The sequence below is a fragment of the Nannobrachium achirus genome, assembly GCF_963921795.1.
Source record: "Nannobrachium achirus genome assembly, chromosome: 16".
Classification (NCBI taxonomy): domain Eukaryota; kingdom Metazoa; phylum Chordata; class Actinopteri; order Myctophiformes; family Myctophidae; genus Nannobrachium; species Nannobrachium achirus.
The window spans coordinates 48,458,920-48,474,496 of record NC_137823.1 but is presented as its reverse complement, the minus strand read 5'-3'; the positions used below and the strand labels follow the sequence as shown (position 1 = coordinate 48,474,496).

The 15,577-nt window shown below is 39.6% G+C and overlaps 2 protein-coding genes across 2 annotated transcripts in view; one reads left to right on the top strand and one right to left on the bottom strand.

The window, feature by feature from the left end:
* ncoa7b (nuclear receptor coactivator 7b) overlaps positions 1-446 on the bottom strand; it is a 53,744-nt gene extending 53,298 nt beyond the window's left edge. Inside the window, exon 1 of the mRNA XM_080745369.1 lies at positions 339-446. The gene's annotated coding sequence lies outside the window, so the exon portion shown is untranslated. The remainder of the gene's footprint in view (positions 1-338) is intronic.
* gata4 (GATA binding protein 4) overlaps positions 1-13,431 on the top strand; it is a 13,469-nt gene extending 38 nt beyond the window's left edge. The window contains exons 1-6 of the mRNA XM_080745371.1: positions 1-735; positions 7,290-7,456; positions 8,909-9,034; positions 10,539-10,620; positions 11,193-11,329; positions 11,797-13,431. The exon at positions 1-735 is cut by the window's left edge and continues 38 nt beyond it. Of these exons, the coding sequence (XP_080601497.1) occupies positions 201-735; positions 7,290-7,456; positions 8,909-9,034; positions 10,539-10,620; positions 11,193-11,329; positions 11,797-11,922 (1,173 nt within the window). The 5' untranslated portion in view covers positions 1-200 and the 3' untranslated portion in view covers positions 11,923-13,431. The remainder of the gene's footprint in view (positions 736-7,289; positions 7,457-8,908; positions 9,035-10,538; positions 10,621-11,192; positions 11,330-11,796) is intronic.
* The last annotated feature ends 2,146 nt before the right edge of the window (positions 13,432-15,577 follow it).

Genomic DNA, 15,577 nt, shown 5'->3' with positions numbered 1-15,577 from the left:
CTTGCTGCGACTTCGGTAATATTAAAAATATAGGCTATAGAGTCATTTTCCGTTCCAAGATATCTCCAATTTGTGCTGGACGAGCCGACGACGAAGATATTCGATTGGATTAAAGCTGTAATCGTCTAATTTATGCGGTAATTGCTATTATCACAATCCCGGATCGGCGACACGAATGTGCCCCCTCTCGCGGAGTGGATATGTACCAGGGCATCATGACGACCAACCACGGACCCCCGTCCTATGAGGCCGGATTCCTCCACAACGCCGCGGGCACGTCGCCGGTCTACGTGCCCACCACCCGGGTCGCCCCCACCATGATCCCCGCCCTGCCTTACCTCCAGACGCACGGCGCCTCGCAGCAGGCCAGCCCGGTGTCCAGCTCGGCGTGGGCGCAGCAGCAGTCGGGGGCCGAGTCGGTTTCGTCGTACACGAGCGGCGCGCACCACTCGTCTCCCGTGTCCCCGCGCTTCACCTTCTCCACCAGCCCGCCTCCGCTGTCCACGGCGGCCCGGGAGAGCGCCTCGTACAGCAGCCCGCTGAACATCTCCGCCAACGGGAGGGATCATCATCACTACGGCGCGACCCGGGGCCTCGGCGGCTCCTACCACAGCCCCTACCCGGCCTATGTGACCCCCAACATGGGCGGGACGTGGCCGACGTCTCCCTTTGACAGCCCCGTCCTGCACGGCCTTCAACCCGGAGCGCCGGGCACGACGCGGCACCCAAACCTAGGTGAGAACTTATGTTGGGATTCTGTTTTGCGCTCTGGTTGTTGTACAGTAGGTGGCAGGCCTATACAGATTTTTGTTTACGGCGCTGAAGAGAAACTTCCATAAATTCAGTAATAAGGCACGTAGCTACGTGTGTGTGTCCGTTGAGATCATCAAATAACAGAACCCATAGCCTACTTTTACATGACAGCTGCAAGGGATGCGCATAACGAACGACTAGATGATAGCAACTCGTTGTTCGTTTATTCGTTTGTGTATAGGCTAAAAGTGCACCACCACTGTCGATGACTGCCTGATGAAGTTATAAGCCAGCCATTTGGTAGGCCTAAGCTGCTTGTGATATCAAATAGATAATAGATAGCCCAGTTTACATGCACGCAACAACAAGGTAGGCAGGGCTATAGTCTCTCAAATGTCCAAAATGTTCACGTTGCTCCCGTTTTCTTTTCAAGTCTGTTTTGCTGAAGAATTCTAGGCATTATTTGCCTTATAATTCAAAACTGTAGGCAATGTGGGCTATATTATAAGAGTCTTCCAAGATAAATTATCACACAAGTTGTAGACCTATGCGTCATAATGCGTGCCTGGTGGAACACTTTATTTTCTCCATCCATGGGCAGGTGTAGCCTATGATCAATCCAATAATAGTTCTAATCAAATAAAATAAATGCCATGTAGGCCTATAGGTTTACCCATGTATGAGCCCTGTCTAAAGACACGAATTTTAGTTTTTTATCACATTGTGAAATCCGTGTAATGTGGGGGAAAACGTAAATGAAACAAATTGCACCTTGAATTGCAATTTAGGGCGACTAAAATATTCTCAAAATTTGAAATGAGAGTTGTCTTCCATTTTTATCAAACAATAAAATAGGCTACACGCTCAACACTCAAGAAGAAGAAGAATAACAACAACAACAATAATAATAATAATAATAATTAGTATCAATGAATGAAGCAGCCATCACATTGTTTGGAACATTTTAAAGTAATAAATAATAATTGATTCATCTGACAACATTTCTGTAAAAACATAAAAGCAATGTTAAGGGAAAGACAGCTAGTGTTTATCTGGCCAGACATCAAGCCAGGGTCAATATAGCAGTTTGCTTTTTGCAGTGGCAGAGCCACACAGGTGCTTTGGGATCAGCAGTTCACACCAGCACTAGAATAACTCTTTTAATATTGGTCACAGAGGGGCACAAAAAAAGAACTAAACTCTGTGTTTGAAAAACAAACATAATTCACCCTATTCATACAGGAATAATATTTTTTTGAATAAATTAAATTGCACTGCACCACAATTGTCTATTCATTGATTGCATAATTTATTAGCTTAACATAATTGTTATGATAATATTATGATACTGTATATTCATGATACAATACCAAAAGAAGGATATAGGTTATAATCATTTTGAGCAGTTTTTAAGAACCATATATTTCCTCCCAAGGCCTGTTAAAAATGCTGAAGAGACCACATCCCAGGTAGAATCCTTTTGGTTGACTGTTTATATTTAAATTTAAAAATGAGAATTATTAATGTTTATACACCACCAGATGCCGCAACTAAAGTAAGAATGTTCAAGCGGCTATATGAATTATTAACTGTTAGTTATTTTACTGTATTGTGTGGAGAAAAAAAAAAATGAAGAGACCACACCACTTTTCCCACAATGCCTTGGTCTGGATTGTGAGTGCATTTGAATTGATGATATTGAGTCATCATGTAGTTGACAAAATGTCATTAACTGCAGTGTTATTGAATGATCTGTATTCTGTACAAAATCTAAGATTTCTTTCATGGGAAAACAATTATACAACTGACACACACACACACAGTAAACATAATGAAAGTGTATAAAATTGACCGTACAGGTCTATTTTTACAAGCTCAGATTAAAAATAACACTTTATTTTTACAGCACTGAAATTACATTTCTTGTGTGTGGAAAAAGGTTAAACTTTAAATAATTATATATATATATATATATATATATATATTAAGACCATTGTTTTATAATGAACTCTGATAGTGCAGCTTATCTTAACAGTGAATCTATACTGATGGATAAGGATCTGGTTTAGTCACTGGTTGCAGTGTACTCTGAACACTCAATATCACCATACAGGATCACACAGGTTTCGTAACACATTGATTTCGCTTGCCGTGTCAATTTTACATGACCACATTTGTTACTTGTAGGCAACTTTACAGTGGTTGCTACTGTATTTGATCCTGCTTTCCCATCGCCAATACATGAGCATGGCATGGATGTCATGGTGGGAGAATTTTACATTCAGGTAGTACTTTAGATAATGTAAGTATTTATGGCACTAACCTATACCAATTGTATATTAATATACTATATATATTAATTAATATAAATGACTGCCCTTGAATATTTTATATCAGCCGTTGCTCATGATCTAGTTTATGCAAACAACGTCAATAATCACATCACACATCCACTCTACCTTTTCAAATCAATCCAACCCAATCCATTGTGAAACGTAATGAGGATCAGTCCCAGAACAGTGCAAAAGATAAGATTGATTAAATCTAAACATCTACCTCAGTCTGACCATAATCACTTTAAATTCACAGAAGAGGAGCAGCACAGAAAACCTTTGTGTTCAGATTAGGGGCAACATACTTTGCTATATAATACAAATTGTATTATATACTTGCTTAATCTCATGGTTTTACAAGTGTGAGTGTTTAATATAATTCAGTCATAGAGGGAAAGTCTCTATTGTTCTCATGGTGAATATTGAAGGGAAACTATATAGAATATAGACTACCTTTTCCTTTGATGAAGTGAAAGTAGAGCATTCAGTGATTTATTTATACTTCTAACTGAAAGTCAGAAGATTTGGGATGATATTTTGTGTGATTGACGTTATTCCTGAAATTGGAATTCGCCGCTGCAGTTAACATGTTCTAAAAGCCCAGAAGAAGAATCTCTTGACCTTTTGTAAATATAAATAGCATATCTTCACTGTCTGGCCAAAACCTCTTAACTCCATTTTTGAGGTTTTTGATTTTTTGGGATAAATCAGGGCTATTGAACACCCTTTACAGCTGAATGTTGATTAAAATAATATTGAACCAATGAAAAGTAGTAAAAAGCTATTCGGTCAAAAACTCCTAACTCCACTTGAGTTCATTTTCCCGAAAATGAACATCTTGGAGTTAGGAGGTGTCGGCCCAACAGTAGAGATGTATACCGTAATTCTGATTTGGGTTAGTAGGCAACAGCTAAAAAGATGGGCCCAGAAAATCAATTGAACCCTTTGGCTTAAGACTGGTTCAGGCACAGCAGACACATCACCAGTATTGGAAAAGTTATATTTTTCTTTTACTTGAGTAAAAGTTCCAATAGCCTACTGCAATGTAGAAATACTCTGTTACAAGTAAAAGTCTGGAATTCTAAATTTACTTGAGTAAAAGTACAAAAGTATTGGAAATGTACTCAAAGTACCAAAAGTAGAAAGTACTCACTATGCAGAATGTCCTATTTTACACTTTTTCAAATCTTTTGAAAATAGCAGATCTAGAAGCTCACAATGCGTCGCAACGCGTTGTGAACTTGTAGATCGGCTATTTGTAGATAGGTTATTTTCAAATGGCCAAATCTACTAATAACTAAATGATTAACTATAAAGTTGTCAAATAAATGTAGTGGAGTAAAAGTACAATATATGGAGCCAAGATGTAGTGGAGTAGAAGTAAAAGTGTTGTAAATTGGAAATACTCAAGTAAACAAAGAGTTAAGTACATATACATACAACATATGAACACTTCCCATTGTCATTTTGTATAAACTGTATCACTAACAAGAAAGAAATAATAAACCCAGTATATATAAATAAACGTTATAATTAAATATACATAAGAAAATGTAATGACAATAAAGAAATTCATCTTCCTTTCACAAAAGGAGAAAGGGTAGGGTTATGGCTCTTTTACTACTGTAGCCATATGGATGACGTCTGTTAGATTGGTATCAGTAAAAGTATCATCTGATACTATCATTTTATCATTTAAGTCTACTATCTATCACAAGTCATTGAATCTTGTTTCCAAGCAATTATACACTGTTATGCAGGTTATGATAGTAGAGTTGATAATTTTCTATTACAGAGAGACTTTTGTATTCATTAGATAGTTTTTAGATACCGTATGTGCTGTCAAAATAATATTTAGACAGTTTTCCTGCTTGGCCTTGTGTAACATAAGCCATGATAGTGGTGTTTTTTTATTGTACTCCACTGAGATAAAGATACACTGTGACATTTATATTAGAGGAATAAATTCACCTCCTCTGATAGGCATAGAATGTCTAAAGCACCTCTTTTCTGTATTGTCTTGTGCTTCTGGGTTGTGTCGGCTACTGCCTGGCCCAAGGTTAGATTGCCCCGTTACACGCACAGTGCTGTCATTATTTTGCCCTCAACCTTGGAGGAAGTCTGCCTACAGTATGTATCCAGATCCTAGAGCCTACACATTCCAAAGTTACATCCCACAGTGACTGAAGTAAGGAAAGATATATGGACAGATATATATATGTGTCATCCCAAGCAGAGTAATTACAGTATGCTGTGCTGAAATCAAAGACACACACAAAAAACAACAACACATGTGAACGTCTTTATGCGCTTATCAGCTTCAAATCAACACGAGTTACATTTCCCATAGCCTTTTGAGCTGGAGTAAGTATATATCTTTCCCACAGCCTTTTGAGCTGGAGTCTGTGAATATCTTTTTCCCTTTCTTCCCTTTTTACTGTAGTTAAGAACAAAGCACACTACTAGCAGCCCAAATCTTGCACACAATTCATATTGTTCTTTTAATGATTAAATGACTAATCACATCTTGTTTGGTCCTTACTAGTGAATTTACTGCCGACTATTTTGTTGTTGTTGAACTATGAAACTGCAGGGGATTTTACAAACCGTGGTACACTGGTGCACCTGCACCCGATATGTTGATTTTGAACCACGGTCAGATAATCAATCACACACACACACCCAGAGCAAGATCTCCTCGTTCCTCTGAACAGCTATAAGTGGTTCATGGGGAGATACTCATGTTTGAGAAGAGCGAGAGTGAAGATCACATTCATCAAAAGTCACGCTATCTAACAGAGGGAGAGAATGACTGAGAGAACGAGACAGACAGAGACAGATGATAGAGACACAGAGTCTCCATTTCAATGTGATGGAGTTCTATTCTGTCTCTATTTCCAGCCTGACTCTTTATCTCGGGGAGGGAGCTGTTAGATAAGGAGGGATTCCAAGCTGCTGCTGTGTGGGCCTCAGTCGAGCAGACAGGGTCGCTACACCTTCCACTGGTTTAAAAGTGTCATTACGCAAGATGACAATCGAGCACAACAGCGCTTATCAGTGCTAGGGGACGATTCAAAATGTATACGTGACTGAAAGCTTCATCCTTTTATTTTCAAGCCACAGCCTTGCTGGAAGGGCATAGCAGTAAGAATCACAGAAATGTTGCCTTGGGAGAAATTCAATGACGTAGTCGGCTTGGCAACTATAACCTGGGCCAAATACTGTTTTGTAAAAGCTTTTTATGGGTTGTTTTGACATTCTCAGAGGGCCTATTGTGTGGGTTTGCATATACAGTATGGCAGGGGTGTCCAAACCTTTTTCAAAGGGGGCCACATTAGAAAATAATAAAATACCCAAGGGCCGACTATATCTCCTGAGTCCTGACATAATGTACTGTCGGACCATTACAAAGTCACATACAAATGCATCGCATTAAAACAATGGTATTTAACTATCATCATCAATATTTAATATCAATGGTCTTTTGTCAGGTGTCTGCTCTGAACAAAACACAAATAACTCCTTATTTCACATTACCAAATATAACCAGACGTGCAAGGTAAAAAACACAATATCTTTGACCCCTTCAGAATGAGACAACAGGGAAAAAGGAATCCTGACAAATGATATTCTTGACTGACGGTGCTGGAGGGCCGTTTATAATACAATTTAGGAATGAAGCCACAGGCCGTATACAATTCTATTGGCCCCCCGGGCCGCACATTGGACACCCTGCCTGCAGTATGGGATTTGAAAGTCACACATTTCTGTGACTGACAACTCTCCTGAAATTAGCCGAGTGGTCCTGAAAAGACACCCCCGGCAAAGACAAGGGGGACACACACCGGCTGCGGACGTTGCACGTCAAAACAGCCGCCTCCATTATTTTTAATGAACCTACCCACACCGGTGGTGCCAGACGCGCATTTCACGCCTTGCCCGCCGCTTCGATATGCCACTGTTCTGTTTTCCAAGCGTTGCCGCACGATGAGAAATGTGCGCAGCCTGTCTGCAGCCGGTGTGTGTTCCCCTTCGAACAAACACACAAATACTGTAACTATTTGAATATGACTCCTGTTGCTGTATGTTAGAATTATATATAATTCCTGAATACATTATTGTCTGTATATGTTTTAAAATGCTTACTTGAGTTTTCCCTTTTAAAATTAAGTAATTTTTGTTTTTCCTCTTCTATCCATTTAGACTTATTTGATGACTTTGCTGAGGGTCGTGAATGTGTGAACTGTGGTGCCATGTCGACTCCGCTGTGGAGGCGAGACGGTACGGGCCACTACCTCTGTAACGCCTGCGGACTGTACCACAAGATGAATGGCATCAACAGACCTCTCATCAAACCCCAAAGGAGACTGGTGGGTGACAGACGGAGACATTCCTAATACCATACGCCAGGGGTCAGCAAACGTTTTTACATGAAGTGCCATGTTTTCATTTTCTTCATAGTCAGTGTGCCATATCAACATGAAGTTTGATCATGACACCATATCAAATGTTCATATTTCCAACTGATTTTGATTGTCCACAGGCTATAGACATGACAACCTTTTGTAATATTATATTAGTCCTACGTAACCCAAAAGACTGCCGCCACAGTCAGAGTTGTCAGTTTGAATGAATGTAGAATTGTGTGCAGGATTTAATTTGTAGATAGTTAAATTAAGTCCACTCAAATCTATAAATATATCTGACTACACTTTTTGTTCAGTAAAATCCTCTAAAAAATAATTAATTCAATAATAAAAACAATCTATATTCATTATTTACTATTGTTATTAACAACAATAATACTTTTTTATTTAATTATTATTGTTGATGTTTTAGTTTTTTATGATGCGTTCTGTTTTATTTTGTTTCATTTTGTATAATTTGTTTTTGGAAGTATGGGAAAACTACAAATGCACACGCGCATACGCACATGCACACGTGCACACACACACACGCACATGCGCACACACACACACACACACACACACACACACACACACACACACACACACACACACACACACACACACACACACACACACACACACACACACACACACACACACACACACATTTGGTTGCATAACTGAGTTAAATGAACAATGAGGTTTTTACTGACACACTGTTACGGTCACATCCACTGACCAATTCAAACTAATTAGGGTCCTGCTTAACCTTCCTTTTCATGATTACCTCACCGCTACTCATCAGTCAAGCGTGGGGTGGCTCAGAGTAGATGACAGAGTACAGCATCTTGCAATGGGCCTGGTGTACAAGATGCACTACACCACTAAGATACCCATTTACCTGACAAAATACTTTATAAACGTCACAATTACAACCCAGAGTCAACTCAAACAAAGGATCAAACCCGTTCTTCTGCTACACAACCAAAATGTGGAACGCCTTACCGAAGGCCTTAAAGGAGTGCAAATCCCTAACTTCCTTTAAAACCACCCTGAAAAACCACTTAGCCGCTCGTAACTGGTAAAAATAAACCTAGCCTTACCCTCCACCTGACCCTTCTTTTGTAAATATCTATATATTGTTTTTGCACTGTTTATTTTTTTATGACGATATCTACTGTATAGTACTGTGTTTCTATCCGCCTGTCAATCAAATGGTTACATGAGATACTTAAATGGTTTCCTGTGTAAATAAGCCAAAAAGCTTACCAGGATCTCCTTTTAGTTGACCTTGTACCAGTGAACTGTACTGTCATGAAACTACCTTTTCCTATGCAAACGTCTAATAAAGTCTTCAATCAATCAATCAATCAATCAAAAACTGACCTACATCACTGTTCCTTGTCATCGTAGTCTGCATCGAGAAGGGTGGGTCTGTCCTGCACCAACTGTCACACCACCACCACCACACTGTGGCGACGGAATGCAGAGGGAGAGCCGGTCTGCAACGCCTGTGGTCTCTACATGAAACTCCATGGGGTGAGAGAGCAGGGGCGTCACAAGGGGTAGGAAAGTGGGACTGAGTTACTAGGGCCCAAGGTGGTGGAGGGGCCTTAATTATTTTATACTTTAGCTATTGAAAAATAGCAGATATACAAGCTCACAGCGCGGCTTGTAGATCTGCTATTTTTGAAAAGTCGTGAAAATGTGTGCAAATCTTTAAATATATGTATTTTTTAAGCGAACATTTGTAACTCAAATTTTGCTTCTGGGAGGTCCCTGGAACTCAATATTCTGAGATGGGGTTCCGTGGCCAAATACATACCATTTTGGGGGTCCTTCACATGAAAAGGTTTGAGCTCCACTGACATAGAAACATAGGTTTTTCAAAAAACCTCAAAAGAATTTGAAATATTCAAAGATTTTCATGATTTTTCAAAAATAGCAGATCTACAAGCTCGCAGCGCGGCACTCGGTGCCGCGCTGTGAGCTTGTATATCTGCTATTTTTCAATAGTTAAAGCACAGGGGCCCTGCAGTGAATCCTTGTACCCAGGGCCCAGAATTTGGTGTGACACCCCTGTGAGAGAGAGAAGCCTTTCTCTGCCAGGCGGCGGAGATTATGTTTTCACCCCAGTTTGTCTGTGTGTCTGTCTGTGCACAGCTAATCTCGGAAACCGATGTGCCAATCGGCGTCAAGGTTTTTGTGCACACTGCCAGTTCGCCAAAGGAAGACACTTCACTCCACCCTACGTTTTTCTGATCAGCCTCATTGTTGCATTATACCAGGCCGCTTTGCACTTTGGCCTTAATGTTTATGCATTTTCTTCAAAACACAGTTTTTGTTAAACTTATCAAAGACAAATAAAATGTTGTCTGATCTGCTTTTGCTATAACCACACCAGACCATCCAGTTTAATTAATCCAGAACCCAAGCGATTGCTGTTCTCGATTACCAACCATGTGTGAATGATAATTCTGTGTATCAAATATCATTTTATTCCAAGGCAACGTCGGACTGCCTCTTCGCTCTTCCATGGGCAGAGGGAGAGATCGTGGTTAGCACGACATTACGGCTTGTGTAACTTGCTCGCAAAGGACAACTTTGTTTTTTTACAACAAGGGTTCATATTTTAGTTTATAATTAGAGAAAGGAAAAGATTAGTTAAAATATTGTTCTATGGTTTTTGCGATTTTAGCTATTTTGATTTCAGTGGCTAATACGATAGAAAGCAGTAAATGAAAACATTTCAACACTCATCTTTTCTCTTTTCTGTAATTACAATCTAAAATATGAACCCTTGATGTAAAAAAACAATTGTCCTTTAAAGGCACAATGATTGGTTTTATTAATGTAATGCCGAAACGAGAATATGCGTAATGTAACGGGTAGCACAGGTGTTTTAGGCACAAGGTTATATAAAAACCAGTGGACGGACTGCCCCACCCCAGCTATTAATTTCAATGAAAGTTGCAGGATAGCAAATAATATTTCTACTCAAATCTGTTGTGCTGAAACTTAGGTGTTTTTGGTGTCTCAACAGGTCCCACGACCTCTGGCTATGAAGAAAGACGGCATCCAAACCCGTAAACGTAAACCCAAGAACCTCAACAAGCCCCCGACTGGTCAGCTTCAAAACATTTTTGTATATGTTTGTGTATGTCATGGGACTTACAGTAAGAGTATTAGAGTAAAATTGACTGTGTATAGGCATATACTCTTCATTAATTGTTGGTACTCTGTAGATTCTGTCACATTTTCAGTATTAGTTTATCCATTTGTAACATCAAAGAGTGTACAAATGAATGAGCGCTGAAGGCTTTACTGAAAACGTATTATACAGCTTTGTCAAAGAAAGATTGAGTATTGTGGAAAAGTTAATTATTCCCCGTAATTCTGTAAAAAGATTTAACATTCATATATTCCAGATACATGGCAGATAAAGTGAAATATTCAAAACTTTATTATTATATTTTAATGCCATACAGCTCAAGTCCACATCTCAAAATATTACAATATTACACGAGACCACTCAAAACAATTATAGAAATGTCAACCTTCTGAAGTAGAGTTGCTTTTCCCGCAGTCAGTGATGATTTGGGATGCTATGGCATCTGCTCCTTCCCTTTTTAACACAATATAACATTTCTTTGAGACAGAGCTGTACTCTTAAAACTGTTGGTACTGGGTTCTGCAGGTACTCCAGGCAGTGATGGGGCACCAATGACACCCAGCAGCACTACCCGCATCCTCACTAGCACAGAGGAGACTCGTCAGATCAAGACAGAGCCCGACACCACCAGCCTCTACACACACCACAGCACACACACGCAGGTAGGCTGAAAGGCACACGCACGCATGTGCACACCTATATTTCAGTCAAACTCAATAGGCTATATGCACAGCAGCTATTTTGGAGAGAAGTTGGATATTCTCTTCTCACTTCCTTCACAGGTGCACCAACAATACAAATGTTGACTCACTAGAAACACTCTGCTACACCAGTGGGTCTCAAAGTGTGGTCCAGGGACCCTCATGGTTCCTTGGGGGTTCCAAATGACCCCTTAAAAAGGTGTGTAAACCTTTGGTTCCATTTGTACACTCTCAGAGTTATGAGGGACCTTGAAATAAAAGGTTTGAGAACCACTGTGCTACATGAAACCACTGTGCAACATGAAATGGAACAGAGCCTTCATTAGTATCATTGGTAACACCTTTGAAGGAAGTGAGAAGAGACCCAACTTCTTGCCAATATGGCTGCTGACATAACCCTTACTCAGTCACCCTGTATCTCCCTCCAGATTTCTGCCCTGCCGGCTTACATGACAGCCCAGGCGGGGGCCATTCCTTTCAAGATGTCCCCTGGAGCTCACAGTGGATCCTCGAGCTCCAAAGCTGAGCCCTGGAACAACTTAATTCTGGCCTAGAGGACACGGAACATCTACATCTCTTCCTCTATATAGTATATGCAGGGAAAGGGTTCACACAGCAAAACATGATTTGCTGTGGCTATGTGAGAGCCACTGACGGAGCACAGTGTATTCATTTCAATGCTCTTGGACTACAGTATACTGTTGACACATCACCACGTTGCTCAGACAATCCACAAACACAAGTCATGTTAAGACAAACTGCTGGGAATAGGGGGCAGTCATACATTGTATAGGGCAGGACATCAACTTCCCAACGTATGCCCAGAAAGTTAATACCCTCCTTTAGAGGTAAAGGAAATGTTCCAATCGGAGACTTTCTGAGCCAAAATGTGATAATCATTCACCGATTTGGTCATTCATCAATCATTGAATAGCCACAGCCATCCGGTTAGCCAGTTCCCTCTGGCGTAAAGTACATCATGTTCTTCCAAATCATCTGTCATATTAATGCCCCCAAGCCCCAACTATTCACAGGACACTCTGCCTTTGGAGCGTTTATGCCCACCTTGAGGCCAAATCCTGACATGCATCCATATAGAGGTTGAGTACAGGCCACCCCCAGGACTCATATACAGACGGTCAGTCACCTACTGTAACATATTAGCCAAACACCAGCTCAGTTTCATACCATAGCTGAAGGTAATCCTACAAGTTAGGAGCACTTTTAGGTAAGCTTAAATGGGTGCATTATTCTCTTGTCGTCACTCCTTAAGTCAACCTGTGGCATAGCCTTACACAGTAGAAAAAGTGCCTGGTGACTGATTATTTCTGGATTACCTTTACTGTAAGTTAAAACGTAATCTATTTTCTTTAGATTTTATGTATATAAATACATTTCAGTATTTCTGTATTTCTTTGACCTAAAACAATTTGAGAAACTACCTATGTGGCTAATAAGCTGCACCTGATGAATGTGATATGGATGGAATGACTGGCACATGGCGCCCTCTTCTGACACATTATAGGTCATGCATCCACAAGATGGAGTGGGTCTTGACTTTTTATTTTTATCAATATACTTGGTAATGCCTTTATGGCTAATATTTGGGGCCTGTATAAAGAAGTTAAGGCTGGAATTGCTAGTATTTATTCAACAGGCAACCCAAAAGCTTGGATTCTCATGTATCTTTTTTATGTCCATTGAATGCCTTATGTGTTGCATATGTTGCATTATGCAATACTTTCGATACTGTATTCTCTACTTTAGTAATACCAAATACTGTACTTTCATTTTTCTTGTGACAAACACCAAGAAATATTGAAATATTGTAAGTAATAATGCCACATTTAATTACCATAATGACAAATACATATGTAAAAACTTCACTCCAGTATAATTGTTTAATAGTACTATTGTGACATATTGTAAGTAAACACAAATGACACAGTGAGAGACAAACACGTATTGAACAATCTCGACGTGCACTAACACTGTACTACTTGATGCCCTTCCTCTATGTGCCCTGTAGCTCAACTGAGGAAATTAATAAAGAAAGCATTTTGACATTATGTACATTTACTGTCATTTAATCTCTCAAGAACTTTGACGATGTCTATAGCCAGATTGACTGTCATTGAACCCGGTTTCCTGCGCAAGTGTTGACATTTTCCCATTAAGCTAATAGAGCCTGCCTGCTTGCTCAGGGTATGAATTGCATCTTGATCAGGTCAAACTTTGTGTCAGATCATGTGTCTAGGTGAGACATGACCTTTGACACAACCTAAATGTCTCAATAGAAGCAGAGACAAAATACACCAGCCCCAATTGTTTAAGTTATATTGTATTAACATACTCTACCATCTAAAAAATGTGACATAGACTGCTTAGCTTACTTATTCTACCTGAAATGCAAAGATACTTTTTCATTTACATTTTGCTTGGTATATTGTATTGTCTACTTCCTCGTCTTTTTTATTATAGAGATCACTTTACCCCATAAGTTTGACATTCAATGTATGTTTGTCAAAGTATTGGATTATGGGGACACTGACATTTTTACTCTTCCCCTGAAAACCTTTTTTATTGTGAGCGAAAAGTCTCACATTTTTAGGCTTATACAGCCACCAGGCCTGGAATTTCTTTTTCGTGAATTTCATGAAATTCCTGCCCTGACAGCCACACTTGATTTTGTGTAATTTGGGCTAATGGTTCACTCTAAAAGGCATCATGAGATTCTGACATTTTAATTTACAAAGCCATGGTGCAAGACAGTCAGCACTGGTCAACATACTGTAGGCCTACAGTACATGATCAACACCGATCATTTTAGGTCTAGTAAGCCTTCGTTTTAAGTTTACATTTACTGAATCCATCATACTACATTCCACATTACGTGAAGAGACACTGATAGATGTATTGCTACATTATTTTTTCTACCTGACTTGGGCATGTCTTATTGTCATCAGAAATAGCATGAAAATATTAGGCCATGAGGAAAAGTCCTTGGCCAGAGCAAACCATTCGGCTAGGAACAACAATAAATAACTGCTAATGAAGAACATCCAATGGATTTTGAATGCATCAACAGACTAGGCAAGTGCAAAACTATAATCTTTACTTATTTAAGCTATTAGAGATGATATCCCCATTATAACAATAAAAGCCATAAACCAGTCTATCTGAAATATGGGGGAAATGTGAAGTAGGCTGAGTGGGATGTAGAATTTAAGTCTACTTACATTTTGTTTGCTTTTGTTCTTATTACTTTATTTTTGCAGTTTATGTCAATACCTGAACATGTGGTATCATTTGTGAATACATCTGACAGGCACAGCTGAGGCAACTCAGTTCCCAGATAACCAAAACATCAAAAAACAGAAGAGACATACTGTATTATGCAGACTGCAGAGTTATCAGTTTATGAGGGCAAATATTTAGATATCCATTGTGATGCTCCTTATCAGAGGTTTTTCTCAGTCATGAGTGGGACTATCCTCCCGTTCCCCTTGCAATCTGCAACCCTGATCTTCCCTATTTGTACATATTCTTGTGTGAACCTTGCAATATCTTTGTTAAAAAGCTTGAGGGTGCACCGATTGAAAATGTCAGTCAATTGTTCTCTGATAAATTCTGCATATTTGCTTTGTACCATGTCTCTCCAACACTGGTGAAATGTTAGTCTAAGCTGATTGTGGACAGTGTCACATATTTGTGAGCTGAAACCATAATCAAGTGCGAATATCTGGCCCTTTTCTAGGTATTCCTCCAAACATGCATTTTCCCCTAAAAGCTGTGCTTGCACAACTTCAATCATTGTGTCAATCTCTTGTGTAAAGATTTCTCTTTTGTCTTGTGAATTACACTCTAAAACCGTGTACATATTATTGAAGTAATCTTTCCTATCCTGCTCTTGCATGGCGGATATCAAGTTAAATTTCAAGTTCACCTGACGTGACCTAAAAAATTGCTTGACAGCAGAATAGAGACTTTCGCTTAACGCATAATCATGTGTTGTATCTGTGATTTTTTGGGTCAACTTCACATAACTTTCATGATCATTACTCAGATCTACACAGTGTAAATGTTTAAAGCTGATGTCCCGGAATAGATTTTCTTTAGTTCCTTTGAAACCCCAGCATTTTACATAGCCAATATGAGTTTTCACTCCATAGAGAGAGTACCATTCGTAAGCCTTCTGGACCAGGGTCA